At 41.4% G+C, this 22,880-nt stretch overlaps 1 protein-coding gene across 2 annotated transcripts in view; it reads right to left on the reverse strand.

Annotated features, from left to right (window-relative positions):
- The window catches only part of shtn1 (shootin 1), a 54,751-nt gene that overhangs the window by 17,098 nt on the left and 14,773 nt on the right, over window positions 1-22,880 (reverse strand). Inside the window, exons 4-16 of one of the 2 annotated variants that reach the window (XM_063875502.1) lie at window positions 20,734-20,828; window positions 15,229-15,418; window positions 13,317-13,414; window positions 12,254-12,335; window positions 11,972-12,066; window positions 11,569-11,715; window positions 9,583-9,736; window positions 9,255-9,378; window positions 7,961-8,040; window positions 5,904-6,007; window positions 4,410-4,460; window positions 3,994-4,114; window positions 1,670-3,016 (exon numbers count right to left, since the gene is read on the reverse strand). In XM_063875502.1, the coding sequence (XP_063731572.1) occupies window positions 4,004-4,114; window positions 4,410-4,460; window positions 5,904-6,007; window positions 7,961-8,040; window positions 9,255-9,378; window positions 9,583-9,736; window positions 11,569-11,715; window positions 11,972-12,066; window positions 12,254-12,335; window positions 13,317-13,414; window positions 15,229-15,418; window positions 20,734-20,828 (1,331 nt within the window). In that variant the 3' untranslated portion in view covers window positions 1,670-3,016; window positions 3,994-4,003. Of the gene's footprint in view, window positions 1-1,669; window positions 3,017-3,993; window positions 4,115-4,409; window positions 4,461-5,903; window positions 6,008-7,960; window positions 8,041-9,254; window positions 9,379-9,582; window positions 9,737-11,568; window positions 11,716-11,971; window positions 12,067-12,253; window positions 12,336-13,316; window positions 13,415-15,228; window positions 15,419-20,733; window positions 20,829-22,880 lie in introns of those variants that run through there. The other variant, XM_063875503.1, reaches the window with a different exon arrangement.

Below are 22,880 nucleotides of genomic sequence, written 5' to 3' on the forward strand. Positions count from 1 at the left end.
GCAGGCTCACCAATCATACACCTTCACGTGACTTATATTGACAAGAGATCATTGTGAAACAGAATAATTAATAAAATGATGAGCTTTATCTCATTTCAGTCCGATGACTGAGCTTCTTGCCACATAGAAGCAGAGGACTACATATATATTGACAAATTGATTCACGAGTCAAAATAGTTTTGATGATTTTTTGTGTTCAATTGCCCATGACAGCTCAAACTCCCCCCCCCCCCCTCCACACACACACACCAACAGCCATGTCAAGTGAGTTCTCCCTTATTTACAGATTTCTTCTATTGAACACATTTAGCTGATACTAAATCGGCCTGCTTAAGTTCACTTTTTTTTAATCTATTTTGTTTGTCTTCATGCTTTTACAGGGGACTCTATTCGTACATTATCTATGGTTATACAATTTCTTCATTTATACAATAAAATGAATAGCAAATGTTCACAAACTGATAATTCTTTGAAAGATTCTTTGGCTTCTTTGCCTGCTGGTGCTGCACACTCAGTGTTTGTGTCACTGACAACCTGTAATCAATGAGAGGACACAGACTGAGGCCGGACACACAGCCCGGCTCCCCAGCAGGCAATTACAATGTTTGGGAAAATAAATGAAATGACTAACAACATAGGTCAAATTAAGTGTTTCCCAGACACACTAAAAAGACCTCCCTAATTGCTGGTCCCTGAAGGGACAAGAATACAAAAACAACAAAACATTATATTGTATCGGCCGATGACGAGGGAAGAGTTGCAGACTGAGACCGGGCTGTGAGAGAAGAAAGGGACACAGCATGGTTTGTATAATTGCATGTTTTGCCTCGAGCGGCGAGTGTGTACGTCCGTCAATCACCATCAGTGAGCCGGCGCTGGAGCAGATGGCGGAGGAAGGAATTGAGCCAGTCATTGACTGTCTCTGCTGAGGGAAGGAAGACGGAGACAACAGAATCAAAGACTATATTGCATGTTGGCAAACTATTGAGTTGTGCCAGGGCGGCCTCCACAAGAAGAACCTCATTAGATAAGGAGGATATGAGGAGGCAGGATATAAATCAATGCAAAGGCCTTTTCTTTTTTTCATTTTACTCCTACTCAGACACTCTGTCCTCCAACAAGTTACCCAAGATTCTTCAGAACCTGCCTGTGTGGTGAGAAAACAGAGCGAGAACAGCCCAAAATACTCTGCACAACAGACAGGTTTATAGAATCCTTCCTGTTTCCAGCTCCACTGTGCTGACTAAACGTTCTGTATAATAAAATGAGTGTCCTTCCTGAACACAGGCATGAATGGACATGGGAGTGTTTGAAGCTCGCTGCTGATGAATCTAGTTAGAGAAGAGCCACAATGACATTTCCTCAGCCCTCTGTTAGGGGGGATTGGCGCTGGAAATTGCACCTCAGTGCTAAACCAAGCCTGAGCTTTAATTAACAGCAGCACACAAAAGGTGACGGACATCGCCCGCAGCTCACAGCTCTCATGTTTCAATCCCTCTCTCAAGGAAGTGTCTGGGAAATTTGGGCAGGTGTCGAGGAAAAACAAAACCACACGGCGGCAGCCCACCATTGTGTGTAATCAGCAGCACAGTCCTTGTGATTCTCAAAGGGCACGGCTGATCCTCCACACCTGACTGACAGAGGGACGCTGTTACAAAACAGAGGAAGCTTTTTAGATTTCAGGACTCATTAAAATACCTGTTATTTAATGATCACTTTATTGTGATTGTCCCCACATGACTACAACCTCATCTATTGTCTCAAACTAGTAAATATCAGATTGTAGGGTTAATAACTCACACAGGGAAGGTATCAGTACAGTAAACAGCAGCACATACAGCACATATTACAGAGCAGTTACAAACATCTGATTCCTCTCCTGTCCCCCCGAATACATCTTCTTATATTCTACCACTTTTTTTGGCCAAATGCATTTTGAGGGGAGGTGCTGCCTGGACAAGTATTTGAGTGAAGGAAATGAACAAGGAGGGTTGGGGGGGGTGTACAACGTTCATGACTTCACACTGACTGCTGAGGCAAAAAGGCTTTGTGGGTTAGGTGAGGGAGGGATTGTAGATTTATATAAATGTCACTCTTGACAATTTCAATATTTAACAAACAACTCAATATGTCCTGTCATCTGTAAAGAGGGGGCAACCTCCGGGTCTGAACCTTAAACCTGAACTCTCTCTAAGATCCAGACCTCCACTGGTTGAAAGAAGACAGACTGTATAGAAGTCTATAAAACAATGGCCGTTCTTTTCACTTCATTTATAACCTCAGTAAACATTTTCCGGCTGAGTTTCTGATATCAATCTGTAGTTTATGTCATCTTCAATACAGCGTGATGTTCATGTAGTTCCTTTTGGTCTCATTTAATGATTGACAGGTCACTAGCACACTCTTTGTCTTAAGACTAACCCTTTCACAATGTGTTGTTATAATATTTTGATTTTCTTCATATCAGTGAAAACTGTTATATTCTAACATCAATCCCTTTTGTGACTTAAATTAGATATTGACATATGAGGCCACGTTCAAACCAAAGGGCCGAACTGCAGAGTGATGGGAGTCACCGCTGTACATTCAATGTTAGGCTAAGAAGGTTCGGGGGTGTATGTATGAGGGAGGGTAATTCCTCTCTAGGAGCAACAAGGTTAACCCGGGTCGAGACAGAACAACTCACACATTCTTTGCTCAGGGCAGCACCCCTGCAGCACTGTCCCTCACAGAACAACCGTTGGGCCTAATGTTCAGTTTGAGAGGAACCTCTGAATGAACCCCGAGGGTCTCAGACATGTCTTCTACTCCACACACTTCAGATGCTATGTAACCTCTGTGTGATTCCCCCCCGTTACAGCGACTGGTTATAACGTCTGAAATGAATATTTAATGTGCTTTATGCATTCACAATAAAATTAGATAAGAGATATTGATTGTGGGTGGTATGATGATATGTAGATGCTCATGTCAATGGCAAGCTCAGCCTGGCTCCTTCACACAGCAGGGGAGAGACCTGTGCACACGCACACACACGCACACACACACACACACACACACACACACACACACACACACACACACACACACACACACACACACACACACACACACACACACACACACACACACACACACACACACACACACACACACACACTGGGGATATATTATTAGACATTAATGTTTTGGAAGTATTACTTTTTCTTTATGCTTTCATGAAACATGTGTTCATCAGGGTCAGATATGGGTGGCCCTGCAGCCAGTCTCTGTGCAGATATAAAGTGAACGGCCTTGTGATGTTGTCTTCATTCTAGAAAGCTCAGTGATTCACTGATTTTTAATTAAACATTTCCTAAAATGTAAAAAATGACAACATTAAGAAAAACCCTGTGTACGGCACAGGAAGTGAAACTGCTTTTGTCCTGAGGAATTTAATCTATTAGAGGTTTCTTTAAAGTGATGAAACATCTACCCCTCTTCCAACAGTTCTCTAACAAAGGGGCGTTCACCGTCTGTAACCCACTGCACATCAAATAACTCATACACCTAACAAGCATTGCATATGTAACAGTCTCTGATTCCTTGTTTTCTGAAACATACTGTAATATTATTTCATTACTTTTCTGTAAAATATTGTACTATTTTTTTTCATTCAAACATATTTAATCCTATCTGTCTGTTGCTTTCTGATGAAGTGTGGTGTGATGTTTGGAAAGAAGTGGTGGAGCAAAGCCACTTATTCACTTAACCGCTGGCAAAGAAATTCACAAAATAAAATGAACAGTACCTTTTTGCAACAAAGGCCAAAACCTTTGAGGGAATTCTGACTGAGGTTTAACATTTAGTGAAACACACCAGACATTTTGTTCAGTGGGATTCATGTCTTTCTGCTGGCTAATGAGCAGGGCTGTGTTCTGCGGAGGAGACCCTCACTCAGGACCAGTCAAAGAGGACTTGTCTGGAGACAGTGATGTGAGGAGAGGGACTTACTGTGGCGTTGTCAGGACTCCAGCGCGCCCCTCCGCCTCAGCAGGATCCTCTGCAGCTGCTCATCGGCGCTGGCTGATGGAGACACTGCCTTTGGTTGGGGGGAGGATCTACTGAAATTCTCCTTGACAGTTTCAACAAAAACACAGAGACAGAGAGAGTTCGGCAACTAGAGCTGCAGAGGAACCATCACAGCTTCAAATAAATCTGCAAAGATCCGGTATCTGACTGGAGTTCTACTTATTTTCTTTCCGTAGTGAATGTAAATATAGACTGCAGCTCAATAAATGTTGCAGTAGCACTTTCTCTTACCTTAACCTCAAATCGGATTACAACATTAAATTCAGGTGAACACAGTCAGAGTTCCAGTGGTTAAATGTGCTTTGTGAGGACATTGGATTGTTTTAAAGTGCCATTACCATGATTCCTTTAAGTTCCTGGATGGCAGAATTAGACGGCGGCCTCTCCTTCTGATAAAAGGGAAATAGGAGGGAAAAGATGGGTTTGGTGAATAAACAGCAGTCTGACACATTATACTTATTTTTCCTCATTCAGCACTTAGAGGCTAAACGGCACCTCTTACCACAGAGCCGAGACACTGTATGCAAGCCCCAGGATGTATGCTTTCTACAAGAAGCAAAACACAATCATCTTGAGTCATGTCAATTTTCCCATCCTCATTATTTATAATTACCTGGTGGAACGGGTCCTAATGCTATCTAATTTGGCGGAGTTGTTGTGGCGGAGGAACACACCGACTAAAATATCTCTTGGCCATATGTCATGTTTTATCAAAACAAGCAGCTCTTAAATAATCCCACACACTGATGGATTTAAGAGCCGTTAGCTTTAGTCTGCAGATTTTAACAAGGATGAAAACACATCACACACTTTCTTTAATGACTCCCCATTATGATGTTCTGATGTCTTCATTCTTACTTAATGCTTAGTGTTCACAGTGAAGGACTCTGCAGTGTGTGCTGGATGGTTCTGCTGACTTCCTGTCCCAGGACAGCCTGCAGGTCAGCACAGAGGGGTTACAGCCAACATAAGGCCTGTAGGTGGGCAGCAATAGGCTGTGGGAGGAGTTCAGGAGGCTACGGAGAAGAACTGTTCTTGGCCTTGACAGAAGTGTTCAGCGGAGGAGAACTGTGATACTGGGGATGGATGGAGGGAGCACACTGAGGAATGCTTCAACACAATCAGCTGGTCCTCTTTGGAGAAGGCAGAGTTTCTAGATGGAGGGGAAGTCTCACCATATCCCTGTCAGTGACCTCCATGTGAGACAGGCTCCTCAGGCCTGGTGGGATGGGCCTGAGACGCTGGAGGCTCTGGACGTTGTTTGTTTCAGCTGACACATCGCTTCAGTGTTGCATTAGTTTCTGCACTGGCAGATCAGGTGACGGTTTCCATTTTTAAAAAGGTGGACCAGAGGGTGTGCTTCAATTATCAAGGTGTCTCACCACTCACCCTCCCTTGGGGAAGTTTATTTCAGGGAGAGGGAGATAAGACTCAGACCAACAGAGTGGAGACTGTTTCCAGTATCTTATCAGGAAGCCTCCTGAAGGACTCTCTTTAGACTCTAAGTTAGGTTAGGATGTTTTAGGCACTTCCAACAGGAGGGGGGGACTATTCTACATGTGTTCACTGTTTTGAATATTCCACTTATCCTCCACTATTCTACATGCGTTCATGTAGAATAGTGGAGGATAAGTGGAATATTCAAAACAGTCATCACAGCCTGTGCAGAGGTGTGTTCGTGAGAAATGGGAGAACACAGCGCTGCGCTGACAGCTTCCTGGCCTCAGACTGAAGGTTAAAAGCTTTCCTGAACTGGCTCTAAATGTCACAATCACAGCAGGTGGCAGGCAGTGTCGGGGTGACACACCATTTAAGCGGATCATTGAGAGTACCTGTTTCCTGCTTCTGTTGGGCGACTGGCTGACAGGTCGAAGTTGAACGCCTCTCTTGATCCTGTGCATCATTTCCTCCACAGCCTGCTGCCTGACATCCACTTCTGGGAGTGACAAACACACACACACACACACACACACACACACACACACACACACACACACACACACACACACACACACACACACACACACACACACACACACACACACACACACACACACACACACACACACACACACACACACACACACAAGCAGGAGAGAAAACACGTGTCCTTAGTTGTACTTATTAACGCCTATAAAAACTCCACAGCAGTCTGCCTCAGTGCCAAGAACCAAATTGAGTTTAAATAGTAATAATAATAATAATAATAATAATAATAATAATAATAATAATAATAATAATAATAATAATAATAATAATACTTCATTGGAATGTTACAGTTTGAAAAAGAATCAAACCCCTGGGACCAGGATGAGTGAAGTTTTTTGGGGCCAAACCCACAGCTTCTCCCCTTTAAGGGAAGATCTGGCTGTAATGATAGAACACACAATAATCACTGCTGTGCACATTCATTCTGTAGTGCTCAAAGTACACCTGTAGAGTTTAGAGCATTTGTAGTTCATGAGGTTATCAAAACTATTCAGGAATCCAATTCAAACCGCTGCGTAAAAGCACTATTCAGCCATTTCTTATCCAAAAGTTCTGAGAGGATAAGAGGCTTTCTCAAGTTCACAAAGGATGGGGACAAAACATCTTTTTCTGCCATAAATGCAGCCCATTGGCAAAGAATGTTAATATTTAATTTCCCAGTGCAGAACATTCAATGGCATGCACAATGGAGGTATTGTCAGTAAGATGTCTTTAAAATGTCACACAAAAAGAATTTTGTGTTAAACTAATAGTAAAATATTTTCCTCCAAAGAGCCTATTATTCAGGTGTCAGAGGAGAAGATCCTTGGGCGGCAGCTATTCAGCCCTGTGTGTAGTTCCAACAAACCCCCTGTGCGTAGGCCTCATTTATTCATGTGACAAAATGAAGCCTGTTCAGTTCACGTGCACATCCTACCTGCTCCTACAAGTCAAGGCTTCCCTTTTGTTTGAACAAATTGGAAAATGTGTCATGTTGACCTCATAGGCCAACGATCAAATGTTATGTTTGATTTACCATGCACCACCGCTTCAACCTTTGTCTTTATACACAAAAGTGACTTTGATTTGCAAAGGACCGGTTGAAAAGGATGAAATCTGATTGAAATAGGATTGAAGACCAGCTGTCCTACACTGACATGCATGAGAAAAAGCAGCCCCAAGGAGAATAACATACAAAATGAACTCACATCACACAGTTTGAACCATAATGCCCTACTAAAAACCTCCTTTTTACATGCAGAAAGTAACAACTCCCCCAGCCCCCCTCTGTTCTACCACTTGTATAGATTACACCATCAGTGTGGTGGAGAAACACTCTTAACTTCACAATTTGGTTTGTGAACACATGTCTGACTGAACTGGTTAGATGTATTGAAAATGTATCTTACACATATAACATTAGAAATAAAACATGCCCTGCTTACACAAATAAGCAAACACCCTGTCCTGCAGGGCCTGTCTTACAGATGTTGCAGATTATAAATGCTACTGTGTATCTATTATCAAACCCCAGATGTTTTTGTTTTTATTTCACAATACAATTTTAGATATGTAGAATATATATACACAACTCCGGAAAAAATGAAGAGACCACTCCAAATGTTTCTTAAATCTCAATCTCTACATGTATGGCAGCCATTCCAGTGTCTGTTGAATTCCAACACAGAGAAATGTTGTCTGTAGTTTATAGAATAAAAAATAATTTAACTCAAAGACATATCTATAAATAATAAAACCGGAGGAACTAATAATGCTGGAGTGGTCTCTTTAATTTTTTCCGGGGCTGTTTATCACATACACAGAGGTGGAAGAAGTACTGTGATTATCTACCTAAGTAAAAGTAACAACAGTGCGTTACTTCAGTAAACACACAGGAGGTGAGATTAGAGTTCTGGTGTACCTGTTTTAGCGGAGTTCTGGTCCAACAGTGGGATGTCAGTACTGATGTCTCTCCTCTTTCGGATCAACGACAGCAGTGAGCTACAGGGGACACAACATCGCCTAAGGTCATTATTGAGGAAGATGCTTTCCTGCTTTGCAGGGTCCCAAAAGGGCTAAGTGGTATTGATTTTGTCACTAACGTTGTTGTAAGGCTTCCAGGTTTTAAATCATAGCCAGATATAGCTTAAGTTTTGACAGACAGAACACAGGTCAACTAAAAATATTCAGATATTTCCATTTACATCACACATACAACAACAAAGACTATAACACCTGTGAGAATAAATCAATACATTGTGATGGATCATTAAAGGATATAATTCACTGTTGCCCAACGGACCGGTTGGTGGGCGACTATTCGTACTTCCGGTCACCGGTTGTTATTGTTTTTAGCTTCACAGTAGCATGTAGCTAATAGGATATTGTGTTTGTGAGTAAATGGATAATGACGCGTGGAGTTCCATACTAAACACACCCCTCCAACCCTCACTCATTGACGCTACAATATCAACTATCATTATGTGTTTAATTATGGAATATTCCCAACAAACATCGGAAGATATTGTGTAAACAAGATATTGCGAGAGCTGTGTTATGGCTACGTCATAAGAGAGCGACAGAAGATGACAAAGCATGCGGGCCCGCCCGCCGTCCACCTCACCCAGTGGAGGAAGACTAAATACGAGGGGGAATATATAAAACACGATGTTAGTTAGAGAAACGGTGCCTTCCTTATACAGCTGTGGACAGATGTCGACTGTGGTCAGTGACATGGGGAAGGGCCACAGCTGTGTTTCCTTTTATTAATAAATGCTGTTAAAATTGACAACAAGCTCCTTGGCTTCTTTCCAGCTATTTCCTTCTTCAAGATTTAGAACACAATACACCTCTATTGTGCGTCACTTTTATGCAATATATACAGTACACACCTCTTAATAACTGTTATTATTACTGGCTCCATCTCTAAGTTAGACTTTTTCTTATACTGCAACACATCTGTAAATAACTGCAGTATTCTTTACTCTTTACTTTTGCTGTAACAATGTAAACTTAATTTTTCCATCCTTACTTCACATAAACATTCTAGAGAAGGCCCAAAGTTGAAATGATACATATCCGTTGTTTGTATTGTGCTACACCATAGGCTTTTACGCCTCTATAATGCTTTCATAGTACGAATGTGCATCAAACAATGCATCAGTGAAAAGGGTTTCCCTAACTGATGACGCTCAGAGCTGATTGTGTGATCAAACCTTAGTGGGTTAGAGGTTGGAGCTGGGGCAGGAGGAGGTGGAGGTGGTGGGGGTGGTGGTGCTGGTGGTGCAGGAGCTGGGTGGGGGTTGGTAGCAGCCTGCAGCTTCTTCTGGAGCTCCTCGACTGGACACACAGCGGCAGCCCCAAGAAGAGAAAAACGAAACTGCTCGTGAAGAACTGCTCGTCCTGCATCTCATGGTCATCCCATAACGGAACCGCCCCCACACTGAGTCCCTCTCTTAAGCCTCTATTCTGCATTGTCCTCTACAGCTACAGTGTAATGCCCCACAGTGCATACTGTCCTTACATTTCCAAATAGGCATTCACCTGTAGAGCGCAGATCCTTGACCTCCACTTCAGCCTTGGAGCATTTTTCAGTGTACTCCCTCTTCTCCTCCTCCACAAGATCCAGTTTACGCCTCAATGCCGTCAGCTCCCTCTGAGCCTCACAGCTCCTCAGCCTGTCCTCCGCCTGCTGCACCTGACAATTAAACACCAAAGCACACACTCAGTGTCCTGATCTATCTCAGTGTTAACCTAACAAACGTTCACTCATGCACCTACATATTTATATATAGAGCTGCAGAAAAAATTAAGAGACCACTGAAGCATCATCAGTTTGCCTAGTTTTACTATTTATAGATTTGTCTTTGAGTTAAATTATTTAAAAATATATATTATAATATTCTATAAAATACTGACAACATTTCTCTGTGTTGAATTCAACAGACACTGGAATGGCTGCCATGCATGTAGAGATCAAGATTTAGGAAAAGTTTAGAGTGGTCTCTTAATTTTTTTCGGAGCTGTATACCCCCCACAATACAACAATTCAATCACTCTGAAATCAAAAACACATGTTTAAAAGCATCTTGTCTTTACACCGTTCAGCAAGGAACTGTAGAAACAGAAATGATGGCTGGTTTGTCACACATGGTTCTTGAATTAATCATGTGTGAAGAACACGTCAGGTATTTCTTTTTACAAAGTGCTAATGCTTTGCGTGCAGTAGCCGTTTGACTGGAAATGTCGGAGAACAGAAACGATTTTGAAAACTGCTGTCACGTAGCTATCCAGGATTGGCTCCAAGTCTGTCTTTTTATTTCATACAAAAAATATGTGCTATATATATATATTACTGCAGTGGTTCAAAACTTTGGGTCGTGATTTATTGACGAAGGAAAAGTGGGGCTTGACCCTGATCTAGAGAATTAGAACAACTCTTATCATGGCTGCCACTGACGTACTTCCGGTTCATTTACCTTCATTTATTTTTATTTTTTTAGTTAGTAACCTTCCTAAGATATACTGACAATTCCACTGTTCCCATGAATGACTTGGCTCTTTGCCCACAGACACTTGACAAACTCCAGTGAAACTTGGACTGCAGTGCAGGCTGACGGCACCGAGCAGAGGAGAAAACCACAGGCTGTACAAATATGAATATGTTATCATGCAGATTCACACGGTCACCTAATGTGGGAACCAAGTCCTGGTTCAAGTCCTTGTAGGGAGCAAGTATTGAATGTGTACTAAATACGGACCAGTAACTGGAGATGCAGGCACCAAACCCTCCACTTTATGAGAGCCTAACCATTTGCAGCCCTCGCACGCATTCATTTTAAAGGAAATGTAAGTTGTGGTTTTTCTTCATAAAGAATAAAGGGCATTTAAAGTGGGTTTTAGTGGCTAAATGTGTCTATTCTTGTAACACGAGCAGCTCTGTGGCAAGAGCGCTGGGAAGCTGCCAGGCAACTTTCAGTCATCCGCCCCCCAAACCCAGTTACTTAACTAGTGTTTTAATTGTACCTCAAATGAAGGGTATGGCTCACCTCCACCCTGCACCGGAGAGAGCAGTGATCCCACTCAGCTCTAATTGTCTTCCATCAATGCCAGAGGAGGGATGCCGCTGCTTTAGTTGTTAATCTGGCAGTTCACATCCTCTAGTGTTCACTGTGTTCATTCAGCAGGCATTCCTACCTATTGTGTTAAAGCAGCTTAATAACTTTTTCTTCTATTTAACAGTTGTTTTTAACCTAATCAAGTTTTCTTTGTTGTGAGCTCCAGAGTGTTGCAAATACCTGCTGTAATGTGGAAGTGAAGCCTCACTATGACACGTCCACATTTCAAAATGCACGAAGAGACAGATGTTGTCTTCACTATTTCATGTCATCATGCCCGACCCAGAACCAAAGAAGTCCAGCTGTATGTGTAATGTTCCACAGTGTGTGCAGGGTTTGGGTGTGTGATCTGCAGTGTGTGCAGGGTTTGGGTGTGATGTTCCACAGTGTGTGCAGGGGGGGTCTCACAGACCTGCTGCTGCAGCTCCAGCCTCTGTGTCTCCAGCTCCTGGCTCAGTTTGCTGACCTGGCTGAGGGCTTCCTGCAGAGTCTCACTCGGGGAGGAGCTCTGCATCAGGATCTGACTCTGTCTCTTCAGCTTCCTATGCTCCACCAACATCTGAAGACGGGACCACAAGAGGTTCCCCCGGCATGGAGGATAGACAGGACAAAACAGCATATGAACTCTTCATACCCAGAACAAGAGAGGAATATAGATGGCTACTATCAAATTGGATTACACCTTAACCATTAAGTTGCAATTTGCATCTAAGTTGGTCCAAACCTTCATCATTTCATTTTTCCTATTAGAGTGTGAACAAGGCGTAGCTGAGATGTTAACTCATGAGAACGGGACAGACAGACACAACTCTTACCTCTCTGGCAAAGCTCTCTGCCTCTGTCCTCAGGTCCCTCTCCAGGTCCAGAGTGTCCTGTAGAGCCTCGTATTCCTCCACAGCAAACTGAGACACTGCACACAGATGTCCTTGCTGAGTCATTTATGCCTTATACCAGTAAAGCTACCTGAAGTCCATAATTCTTCTATTCTATCGTACTGCCCTGGTATAACCAAGTGAGAGCATGCTCAGGGTTAGGATCCATGTTTTTATGTTAGATTGTTTCCAAATGATATATGTGCAATGCACCCCCCCACCAACCTCTGTTGTATTTCCCCAGGAGCTTCTTTTGTCGCATTGTCTCCGCAATTAAAATTGTGTTATCATGTTTCTCTTTCAGCAACTGCAAATACAAAAAGGAGTGGAGAAAACAGAAAAGAGAAGAGAAGGGAGATTTTGTGAGTTCTGTTTTATAGTGAGCACTGATATCGTTTAAATGAACAAGACAAAGAAGCAGGGGAGGGACATGGCTAGCACCTAAGTATGCATGATTTGTAGTGATCTGTTTAAGAAAGCTGGACAAAAAGCAAAATGAAGAGGAAGAGTGAGTGGTGCTCTGCCAAACTAACACAACGAAAGTCTGGCACTGAAGTTCAGACAAAGTGCTGAAAAAGAAATCATGGTCAGTTGTCTTTCTGGCCAAGAAGGAGGGAAAGGAAGAAGGGGGAGAGAGGTGAAGGAGGGAGGAAGAGAACAACAGCTTATTTTGCGTGTGCATATATTTTTTAACCCAAATAAACTGAAACTAAGCAGAGCTATGAACCGTCAGTGAGTAGGTAACAACACAAGAAGACACACAGCAGCCGACACACAGCTGGAGCCAGGATCCGAAGAGACTCCTGTCCCTTCTTGGTATTTGGCATTGCCCTTTAGTATATGTTTTGGCCTTTTAATGGCTAAAAGGCTTAGATGTAATTAACTCAACTCTTCATTTCTATATTACTACCTTTTGATGTGACACAACTGACATTCTGCAAGCTAAAGGGAGGGAGACACTGTAGGGTGCTTATTTTGATGGGTAGATGTCACCTTGCCTGTACAATCTGCAACTGTTCTGATACATTGTAGTGCCCTTCTGTCAGTCAGCTGTTGATACTGACGAGACACGGGAATACAAGGCTGAAGATGTCATGCAGAGGTGAGGAAATGTTGAACAAACACAACATTTCAATTCATCTGAATGCTGATGCAGGCTAAGTAAACAGATGGACAGTGTGCACTGAGTCTGGACAAGTGAAGAGGAGCCTTGCAATTGACATACATTTTGAAGAAAACTGTATAGTGTTTGGACAGAAAAAGGCAAAAACAAAAATGTAAAACTGACTTCTTCCCTTGTTTCCCTCAGTTGTTCTGTTGCTGAGTCCAGATCAGTGACGGCTTGTTGTTTCTCCTCACGTGTTGATTCCAGCTCCTGTTGTAGCTCTGAAACAAAGAAAATCAAAGTAGTGTTAAACACATGTCATGCACACACTACTGGTTGTTGCCTGAGCCCTATTTCATCATGGATCTGACAAACCATTCATCTTGCAGAGGACACTGACTGTTTTGGAGGCCATCATTGTCACCAAACCAAATAAATCACTGAGAGGGTTAGCTTTATCAATCTGTTGCTACGTCCAAGGTGACTGCGTCCAAGGTGACTGGCTTTACGGAAATGACTAGTTATATAATGAAAACAGAGCACTGGAGGCCAAAATACACTGATGGGATTAAAGTACAATATTTGTGTTGCTTTTAAATTTTAATATGTACTTTATTTCATATGTACTTTTAGGAATACCAAAAGCAATAGATATTAATATACTATAACACCTAACAATAAGCAGCACCGACAGACTGTAGTGCTGGTCATTCACATCTTGTTTTAACTGCATAAAATCCTTTCTGTGCCCAGGAGTAGTAACCCCACTGCTCTGAAATCCTTTCTAAAATGACACATAGATTAAATCTGTTACTACACAGCAGCTCACAGCAGGACCAGGCTGAGACATTTATGAGAGTGCTTAAGCAGAAAAAGGTTGCTGACACCCACAATTGTTTTTGGTGAGGGGTAGAGTGCACTCTGCAACAAGTATTCTGATGGATAAAAGTCTCATATTAAATGAAAATGTGAAAACAAGTCTGAGCAGACGAGCAGTTTTCACAATGCTGGGACTTTTTATTGACCCCACCTTTGATGATAAAAAACAGCTGTTCCTGAATGATATTCACTTTAAACCTTGTGTACATTTGTAAAATAAAAGTGTCCTATGTGTTCCCAGACAGGAAATGGATTTGACTAGCTGTCCATTAACATGAAATTATGAATGTTCAACATAATGAGCCCACAATCTTATTTCGGAATTTAATCATCTTCTGAATCACAGTAGATCATTTGCAAATGGCATGATTATCTCACACTTATAATGCCAACAGCCTTGAACAACATGATGGGGAAAGCATCATGGAAAGTGAATCCATTATCACCTGAGGTATATTTACTGATTGACTACAGGAACTGACCATGACATTTCCCAGAGATGCTGGAAGAGAAGTCTCCTGTACTTCAGACTCATTGAAAATACTGTACGCAATTATTGCTTACTGACGCTGTGCATACAAGCACGGCATCATTTTCATATAGTGCGCTGTGGGAGATTTAGCATGTGCTTTGAGTCATATATGAGTTAAGCTTACTGGGGAGTTTTACGCTTTAATCCAATTGACCAAATAATCAGAATCTGATGATCATTGATGGACTCATTTATCATTGATAGTTAGAACTTCACTGTGGTATCAGATGAAGGTCTATACATATACAAGTATCTTTATATATTTATATTTATTTGGAGGGGGGGGGGGGGGGGGGGGGTTGGGGGGTTAAAAGTGTCTTATCTCTAACCTCTTTTAAAACCAGGCCTGAGACTTGCCATTGCTTATAATTGAATTATTCACACCTAAACTGTACTGTAACTTTTATTAATGTGTTTTATACCTGAGTTTTCTATACTAGCTTGTTTTTATGTATTCTTCACTTGTGCTTTTTTAAATGTTATTTTATAGAGTGATCCCACTGCACTAATTCTTAATGCTCTTAATCTTTTTGATTTCTGAATTGCTTTGCGTTTCTATATGAATAAACTTGCCTTGCAGGACTTCTAAACTACCTTCTTAAACCTTTAACTTCTTCAACAGCACACATCTTTTGGCTGTTTGTTGGTAAATGTGTGTCTTTATGGGCTGGAGACATCTTGTACCTGAGAAGCTGCTCTGGCACTGGGGGGAGGGGCAGAGAATGCTGTCTGCATGGAGCTCTGCATGTTCCTCCTCCTCCTGCTCCTCTTCGTCCTCTTGGTCGATCAGGTTGATCTCAGTGATGGTCTCTGGGCTGAGGTGGGGCAGCATCATCATGCTTTTCCTCTTCAGAGAGCGGTTCTGACGCTTCAACTGCAGATGGAGGCACAAAGACAAACGAACACCTGTGATTCTCAGATGATCTATGGCAAACTATTTAAAGAGCTACAAAATATTTAGAGGCGGTGGTGGCGAAGTCTGTAGAGACTTGGCTAGGGAACCGGTAGGTCACCGGTTCAAATCCCTGTTAGACCAAGTGCTACCGGGGTGTCCCTGAGCAAGGCATCATTCTCTACACTGCTCCCCGGGCGCCGTACATATGGCCGCCCACTGCTCCTAACACTAAATGCAGAATTTAGATGTATAAAGCACGTTAGAAAACGTTAACTGTTCAGTTGCAGGCCCTCTGCTCCTCCCCCGTGTGTGTGTGTGTGCTTGAGGAGTGGGATCCAGTGTGTAGGTGCTGGGCATCAGCTGGGCATTATAAATTTGGCTCCAACTCCCCCAAGCTGTCAGGTGCTGCTACAGTGCTAGGTGGTCACAGTCTTGCCTTTTTATTTTTGATACTCCAGTGGTTTATCCAAGTCTCTATTACCTATTCCTATTCCAGAAATGTGCAACACATGCAGGATTTACAATTTTAAAAGTTTTCAGTGGGGGTCCCGAGCCTTGTTAATGAGGCTGCTGGCAGAGGGGAAGAAGCTGTTCAGGTAGAGAGAGTTTGATGGAGCGCAGCCTCCTGCCAGAGGGGAGCGGGACAAACAGTTTTTGTCCCGGGTGGGAGGGGTTTGTATTTATATATTCACATGTTTGCTTATTGTTGGTTTGATATCTATTATACTATATTTGAACAATATATTGTAAGGCAGTATCTATACAAAACATGTCTGTGAAGTGTTTTGCTCAAAATACCAAACAGATCCCCCATTGTAGCATGCCTCATCCCCCTCTATTTCAGCCCTGTTCCTGGAGTGCTGATTCTGTGACTGTAGCTTTAAATGAACTAGCTGCTGCTGGCCACGCCCCTTTGGAGCGTCATGATCTCTGTCTAAAGAGAGAAAATTCTAAAGGAGAAACTCAGCTAAACGCTGCCGTGATTAAACCCCATATTATGTTCCAAACCACATCCAGCATTATCTCTGAAACACTTCTCAGTGTTTACCACTAGAACAGAGACATTATATGTATTATATAAACAACAACAACTCTAAGTCCCTCCTGCAGACATCCTGCTGAACACACAGACACAGAGGTGCTGCGGAGGGGATTCAGCTCGTGACTATATATGGGGGACGATAGGTTGGGACGTGTCACGTGGGCGGGACGTTGTCAGGAGTTCAATGTAAAGCCAGACGTCATAACCGAAGCAAATCTGGATCAGCTCTTTTGTACCCCCATTTTTAGAGATGTGGGTAAGGAGTAAAAGAGAGAGGGTTGTATCTTCTGACACTTTGTGAGTCTCCTTACACACCGGGGGGATGTATAAAAGACAGCAAAAAAATGCATTCTGCGTAATAGGGGACCTTGAATGCTTGGCGTCATAGAATATGAAGGTCTACCTTAATTGATCTCTGACTCTTAAGGGTTTTAGGTATGTGTACACATTTATGACTGAGTAGTAATGTGTCGACAGAACTGTCACTTTCTAATCTCTCATGCAGAGTACACATGGTTGTGTAAACAAAATGTGTAGAGGGAACAACGTGCTACAGTGCAGGTGCGTTTTTTCCAATTTCAAACCTGAGCCAAACTCCAAGTCCATCTTTTAACAGAGGAACCTAAGAGCCTATAATCCCTTTTGTTCAAAAACTGAATAAGGAATAAGCATGGTTGAATGCAGAAACACACAAAGAAATCGCATATTTAAGTCTAGAACTTTAAATAAAAAGCCTAGTTTAAAGTAGCACTTTATATATATTTAATATATATATCCTTTAAAAGCAGATAACAGCTTTCTGAATGTGTAAGAGATGATTCAATAGCAAAGGTAGTACAAACACTCACATGGTAACATGAAACTTTTCAAAGATTAGACTTGTTTGAATGGAAAATAATCACACAGATATTATGCGCACCATTAGTATAAATAGTTTCAGTGAAGAGGATGATTACACCTAGCATGCCTCAGCACAGGTTACATTGTGCAGCCATATTAACAATTTATGGCATATCCAGCACGTTGTCCCTAATAGATTACATGAGTCCTATAAATCTGACAGAGCCTGCGCCTTCATTTCTCAAATCTGAATAAAGCGACATTTGTGCTTTGTATTAAGCTGGTGGAAAACAGGCGAAGAAATAAGGTAGCGGAGCGACAGACAGATGAGATGTTGTTGATTTCCTCTTTTCTTTGGCCCTGCAATCAGGCATAATGACAGGACGCATGCTAAGCAATGATAAGGTGTGAAAAAACCAACGCAGAAGCAGAGGCCGAATGAGGCAGCAAATATCTCTGTTTTTGATGTAATCACAGCTTTTTGATGCCACATGTATTTGCATCTTGCATTTCTGTTCAGCATGTTTCTCTGTGTCATTATCCCTTATAACACATATTCTTACATGATGTAGCCTCTGAAATGATTGGCAGATTGATCATTTCTACATGAATCACACACACTAAACTGCCACAATGGCCAATCCATTTCTAAAAGTTCAATCATCGGATGGCCATAAGGAGAGCATCACTAAGTCAAACATGAATGAAGCCTGAAGAAGGAGATGGGTGCCAATTATGCATGTTTCCTGATGTCATCTGAAGGAAGAAAAGTGCCTGGAGAGGAGACAAAAAGAGAGATGGAAAAGGCACGCCATAAAAGAAACATTTATTAATGGCATCCTGGTGGGAGCAGATTGCAGCAATTCCATCTTTTGATGATGCCCTTCAGACTGCATCCCTTTTTCTGAAATGCAATCAACAATACATAACATGGCATCACATTCTTTTGATAATAATCTACAATTCGCACGAGATGTACATAAAAGATTACATACTCAGACAAATCAAGGATTATATAGCATCCGGCTAGAACTTTCCGGAGGTCACTGTTAAAAAGTTAAAATGTCATCACAGAAAACACGGTCTGATTTGACTGGTTGCAAATTGCTAACTCCCTCCAGTTGCCTTTTTAATTAAAATGTTGAGGAGTTAAGGAATTGATTTGTCTGGGGAATATTTGGAATGCAAAGTACCATCATTAGGCAGACAGAAATTAATACAGAGTTTAATTTGTCAGACCTCCCTATGCATCTTGGGTTTGATTTAAATGTAAATGAGTAAATTGCATCTGTTCTTATTTTAGAATGTTGCTGAAACATTACTGAATGGTGAGCAGTGGAAGGTGATGTCACTTATCCAACCCTGCTCTATTCACAGCACTTGGATTAATGGTGAATAAATGTATTGCTTTTTACTAAAGCGAGTGAATAGCTAATATATGTTCTCGGATATGGTTAATCAAGGACTCAGTGTGCAGTGTGCCCCCCCCCCCCCCCTTAACCCTAAACCACCCCCCCACCCCCGGGGAGAGCTCATACACTTTATGCATACACACATACGCTGTATTAGAAAGCAATGCAGAGAAGGGTCTAGTTATAGAAGCTGTTATATATCAAGCCAGAGGAGCAAAGAAGCATTGAGTCACTTAGACTGCCATGAAGCGAGCTTTCTGCCAGCATACTCTTAAGAAGAAATAGATTCATTCCCGCTGTCAGACCAGCTGCTTCATTCCTGCTCTCAGGGGACAGGCCAGTGGACATCGCCTGATACATAATATCTTTTCTGAAGCCAATCTTTGTCAGGTGGGAAAATAAAAGAAAGTTGTGTCGGTTCAACTCCCATCTTCTAACGTAATTAATCACATTTGATTCTATGTGATATAACGTTTCTAGATAAATATTTAATATGCAAACCATGAAAGTTACACATGTTGTCAGAGAGTACTATGAAAAAAATGTGTTGCTTATTCAGATGGCTTTGTAAGACTCCTGTTTTTGGTTTGTGTTTATTATTAGGATTTGAATATTTATTTTGAAAGACATGCTCCAAATGTACAATAAAAGATCTACATCTGCTTCAACCCTGACCCACTCCCCTTCTGTCTCACTGTGCAAGATATGCCAAATGTTTTTTTTAAAGCATTCAACTGATGAAGATTTGAACTGAATGTGAAGAGGTAAGTATGTATATATTGGGTTGCGGTTTTCTCCTGAAATAGCATGCTAACCAGTTAGCACCGGCCTGTGCTGTCTTGTAATACCAAATGTTCCTCAGGAGGCGATAGTGAGCCACTGTAGCACCAGTCTGACCCCAGACCAGAGGCAGAACTGCAAACACTGTAGATCTCACTGTCAGTGCCCGATCCGTCCGTCCACATAATTAACAAAAACATTTCCTACACATCAAACTATTTCCATCATTCATTGTACATCTGTAAAACAGTCTAATGTGCATGTATCTCAACATTTCATCAATGCAGATAATAAACCACAGGATTTCAGCAGCAATTCAACTGAACAATCTAAACATCTCAAGACTGAATATAGCATTATTAATAACAATACTGTTATTTATTATTTTTTAGTTTAGAGAGCGAATTCCTATCCTTCATTTAATTTAAATTGAATGGCTATGAGCATAGATAGGTGATAGGTATTGGGAGTGTCTTAAGATCCATTAGCATTGATTAACAAAAGGTTAGCCATCTAACTAAAGGTATGGAACCTTGAAACCTTGTGGTCATCTGAGGGGTAAATATCTTTCTTTCCATCCCATTAAGGCGAGGATGACAAATACTGGAACAAAAGAGGAAGGCTTGAGACGAGAAGCGTCAAGAAAAAAGGCCGAAAAGTCGACCTTCATCGTAATTCTCCCTCAGCCTCCCTATTGCCCCAAATCTGGTCCAACCAGGTGGACTGTGGGGGCTTTTGTCCAGAAATTGAATGAGAAATGATTACAGTGATAGGCTCAGCACCAGTGGGCTGCAAAATCACTATGTGCCAGGCTCCCCCACTCTCAATCACAACTAACATTTTTGGCAAGGACTCCGAAGAAGTCTGCTCTGAATCAAAAGAATGCAATGCAATTTTGGACTCTAAAATATGGTGGCAGAAGCAGAAAGGGAGGACTACAGAGTGTTTTTGATTGCTACATATAAATTGAATATGCCGAAGTGACGGTTACTGAAAACACTGAATATGTCTTCTCTACCTGATTTGATGCTTTATATTTACTTAACAGATTTTAAACAGATCCTATAATTCCCTTAAAGTATTCCTCTCTTGTTTTAATTTAACAAGAGCTTGTGAGCTTGCCTTATTGGACTTGATTGAAACCAGGCATTATAAGCAGCACAGACAGCTGCTTCTCTGTCTTTGAGCAGTCATTTGTGTAATTATATACAGTATCTTACCTTAGAGGCCAGGGCTTCAGCACTTTCTCTACACATCATCTCGATCTCTAGGTGCTCCTGAATGGCACCCACCTCCTCAATGACCATCTGAGAAACTATCAAAAAAAAGAGGATTAATGACAAAGAAAAAGATGCCACACCATAATAATACAGCTTCTACAGTATGTGTAAGTAATAATTATCCTCTGAAGTGGAGTAGGAGAATAAAACAGCAAAAAAATGAAAATAAAATATAAATATGATCATTTACCTCAAGTCTGTACTGTAACTACGAACAAACGTCCTCTTCTTAAAAACCATTCACATCTGTTCAACGGAAACGCATCCACCAGAATCAACGAATGTTCTTCATTAGCAAAGAAGCCACTGTTAACATTATCTTTCATATATCGTTTTAACGTTGTGTAAACTATACTTTGAGAAAGTTAGGAAGACTCCTATTTAGGGTATTGGAAAATGACCCACACATCTGTAGCTGCAACAAGAAAGACGTATGAGATGTGAAATAACTTAGGATTGGAATGTGTTGTTGCCATCTGTAGATGGTGTTTAAACCTATATAAACCTGTACAAATCCTTCTGTCTTTGGAGAGCACTACGTGATTGACTGCTTGAGAGCAAGGTAGTGTTTTCTCCTTATTGTGTTGCTTTACAGCAAAAATAATAATGAATCAACCATATCTGTGTTTGTGCTTTATTGATCTTTCTCTGTATATTCTTTAATATTGTGAGTGATTGAATCCATGACACCACTAAGACAAAAGCCTTTTCTTGTGTGACAATAATAATTAGGGTTTTCTTAATGAGTGGCTGCATACCTTGGACTCACATGGATAAGAGTTCCTGTAACACTTTACACTGAAGTATATCTCTGCCGCCTTTGTGGCTGCCATCGAGTAACCTGAAAGGTGACTAACCTACTGTTTGGACACCATGATGTATTCAAAAGACAGTGAAAGAAATGTAACCGATGTGGGCTTTATTCACATCGTTTCCCCTACCTTTTCATGTTCATTAGCCAGGACCATTGTGTATTGAGTATGGACTGAGTAACGGTGGAATTTTTTAAAAGCATATCATTACGAATATAAACTTAAGACAAAAAGTAGGAAATGTGTGTTTGGTAGCTTATTTCTTTGTTGTAACATGGCTTCTTGGCAATAAATCTTATACCGTTGGAAAGTGTGTTTTCTTACCTTTCAAATGGTCCCACATTTGTGAGGAACATGCATTTGTTGGAGGAGCAGCAGAGCTGAGTGTGTGGGTTGCGCCCACGAAAAATGTGACAAATCTCGTCTGCCAAACAGCTTTTTCTGCTGTTGACTCTTTTGGTGTTGTTTGCTGGATTGGATGATTGAAGTCATATGAAACGAGACATATTGGCAACTATTTATTTCTTAACAATTTATTCATTTAACAAGCAGCCTGAGCAGCGTGTGGAAGAACCATAGCCACAACAGCCTCTCCTCCTCATGCTGGTCTCCAGCCTGATCACTGCCTTGGGACGCCATCTCATTCTTCAACCAGCATTTGTCCCAAGTCAGCCCAACGTGCTTGTGTTGGTCACTCTGGCACGGACAGCACGCCCAAGATGATCTCACAAGTGTTCAATGGGGTCAAGGTCAGGACTGCAGGCCCTTCCCTCCCCTCCACTCGGGCTGCAACTAATGATTATTTTGATAATCGCGCCAAATGTTTTCCATTATTTTATTCACAAAACTGTATTTCCAAATTGACAAAATCATCACACAAGACAACCCAAATGTAGGCGATGTTCAGATTTGCTGAAAACTATTCAATGTGTCCTAGTTCACTCCTTAGGCCTACCTTCAAGAAACTCATAAAAACTGACCTCTTCAAACTGGCTTTTAATGTGTGATTGTTGTTACACTGCTTGATTTAAATGTGACTTTTACTTCATTTATTTGTTGTCTTTCTTTTTATGTACCTTTGTAAAGCGACTTTTAGCACCTGTAAAAACGCTTATAAAATACATTTATTATTATTAAATACTGCACACAGTGTCTCAACCCAACCCACTTTCTGCAAATTTGCAAACACTTTGAAATAGCTCAATCAATAAATGGGCATAGTTTAAATGAGTTAAAATAAGTCAAGTTAGTCATTAGTTTGTTTAGTATTTGGCC

The sequence above is a fragment of the Eleginops maclovinus genome, chromosome 22 (assembly GCF_036324505.1).
Source record: "Eleginops maclovinus isolate JMC-PN-2008 ecotype Puerto Natales chromosome 22, JC_Emac_rtc_rv5, whole genome shotgun sequence".
NCBI classification, from domain to species: Eukaryota; Metazoa; Chordata; class Actinopteri; order Perciformes; family Eleginopidae; genus Eleginops; species Eleginops maclovinus.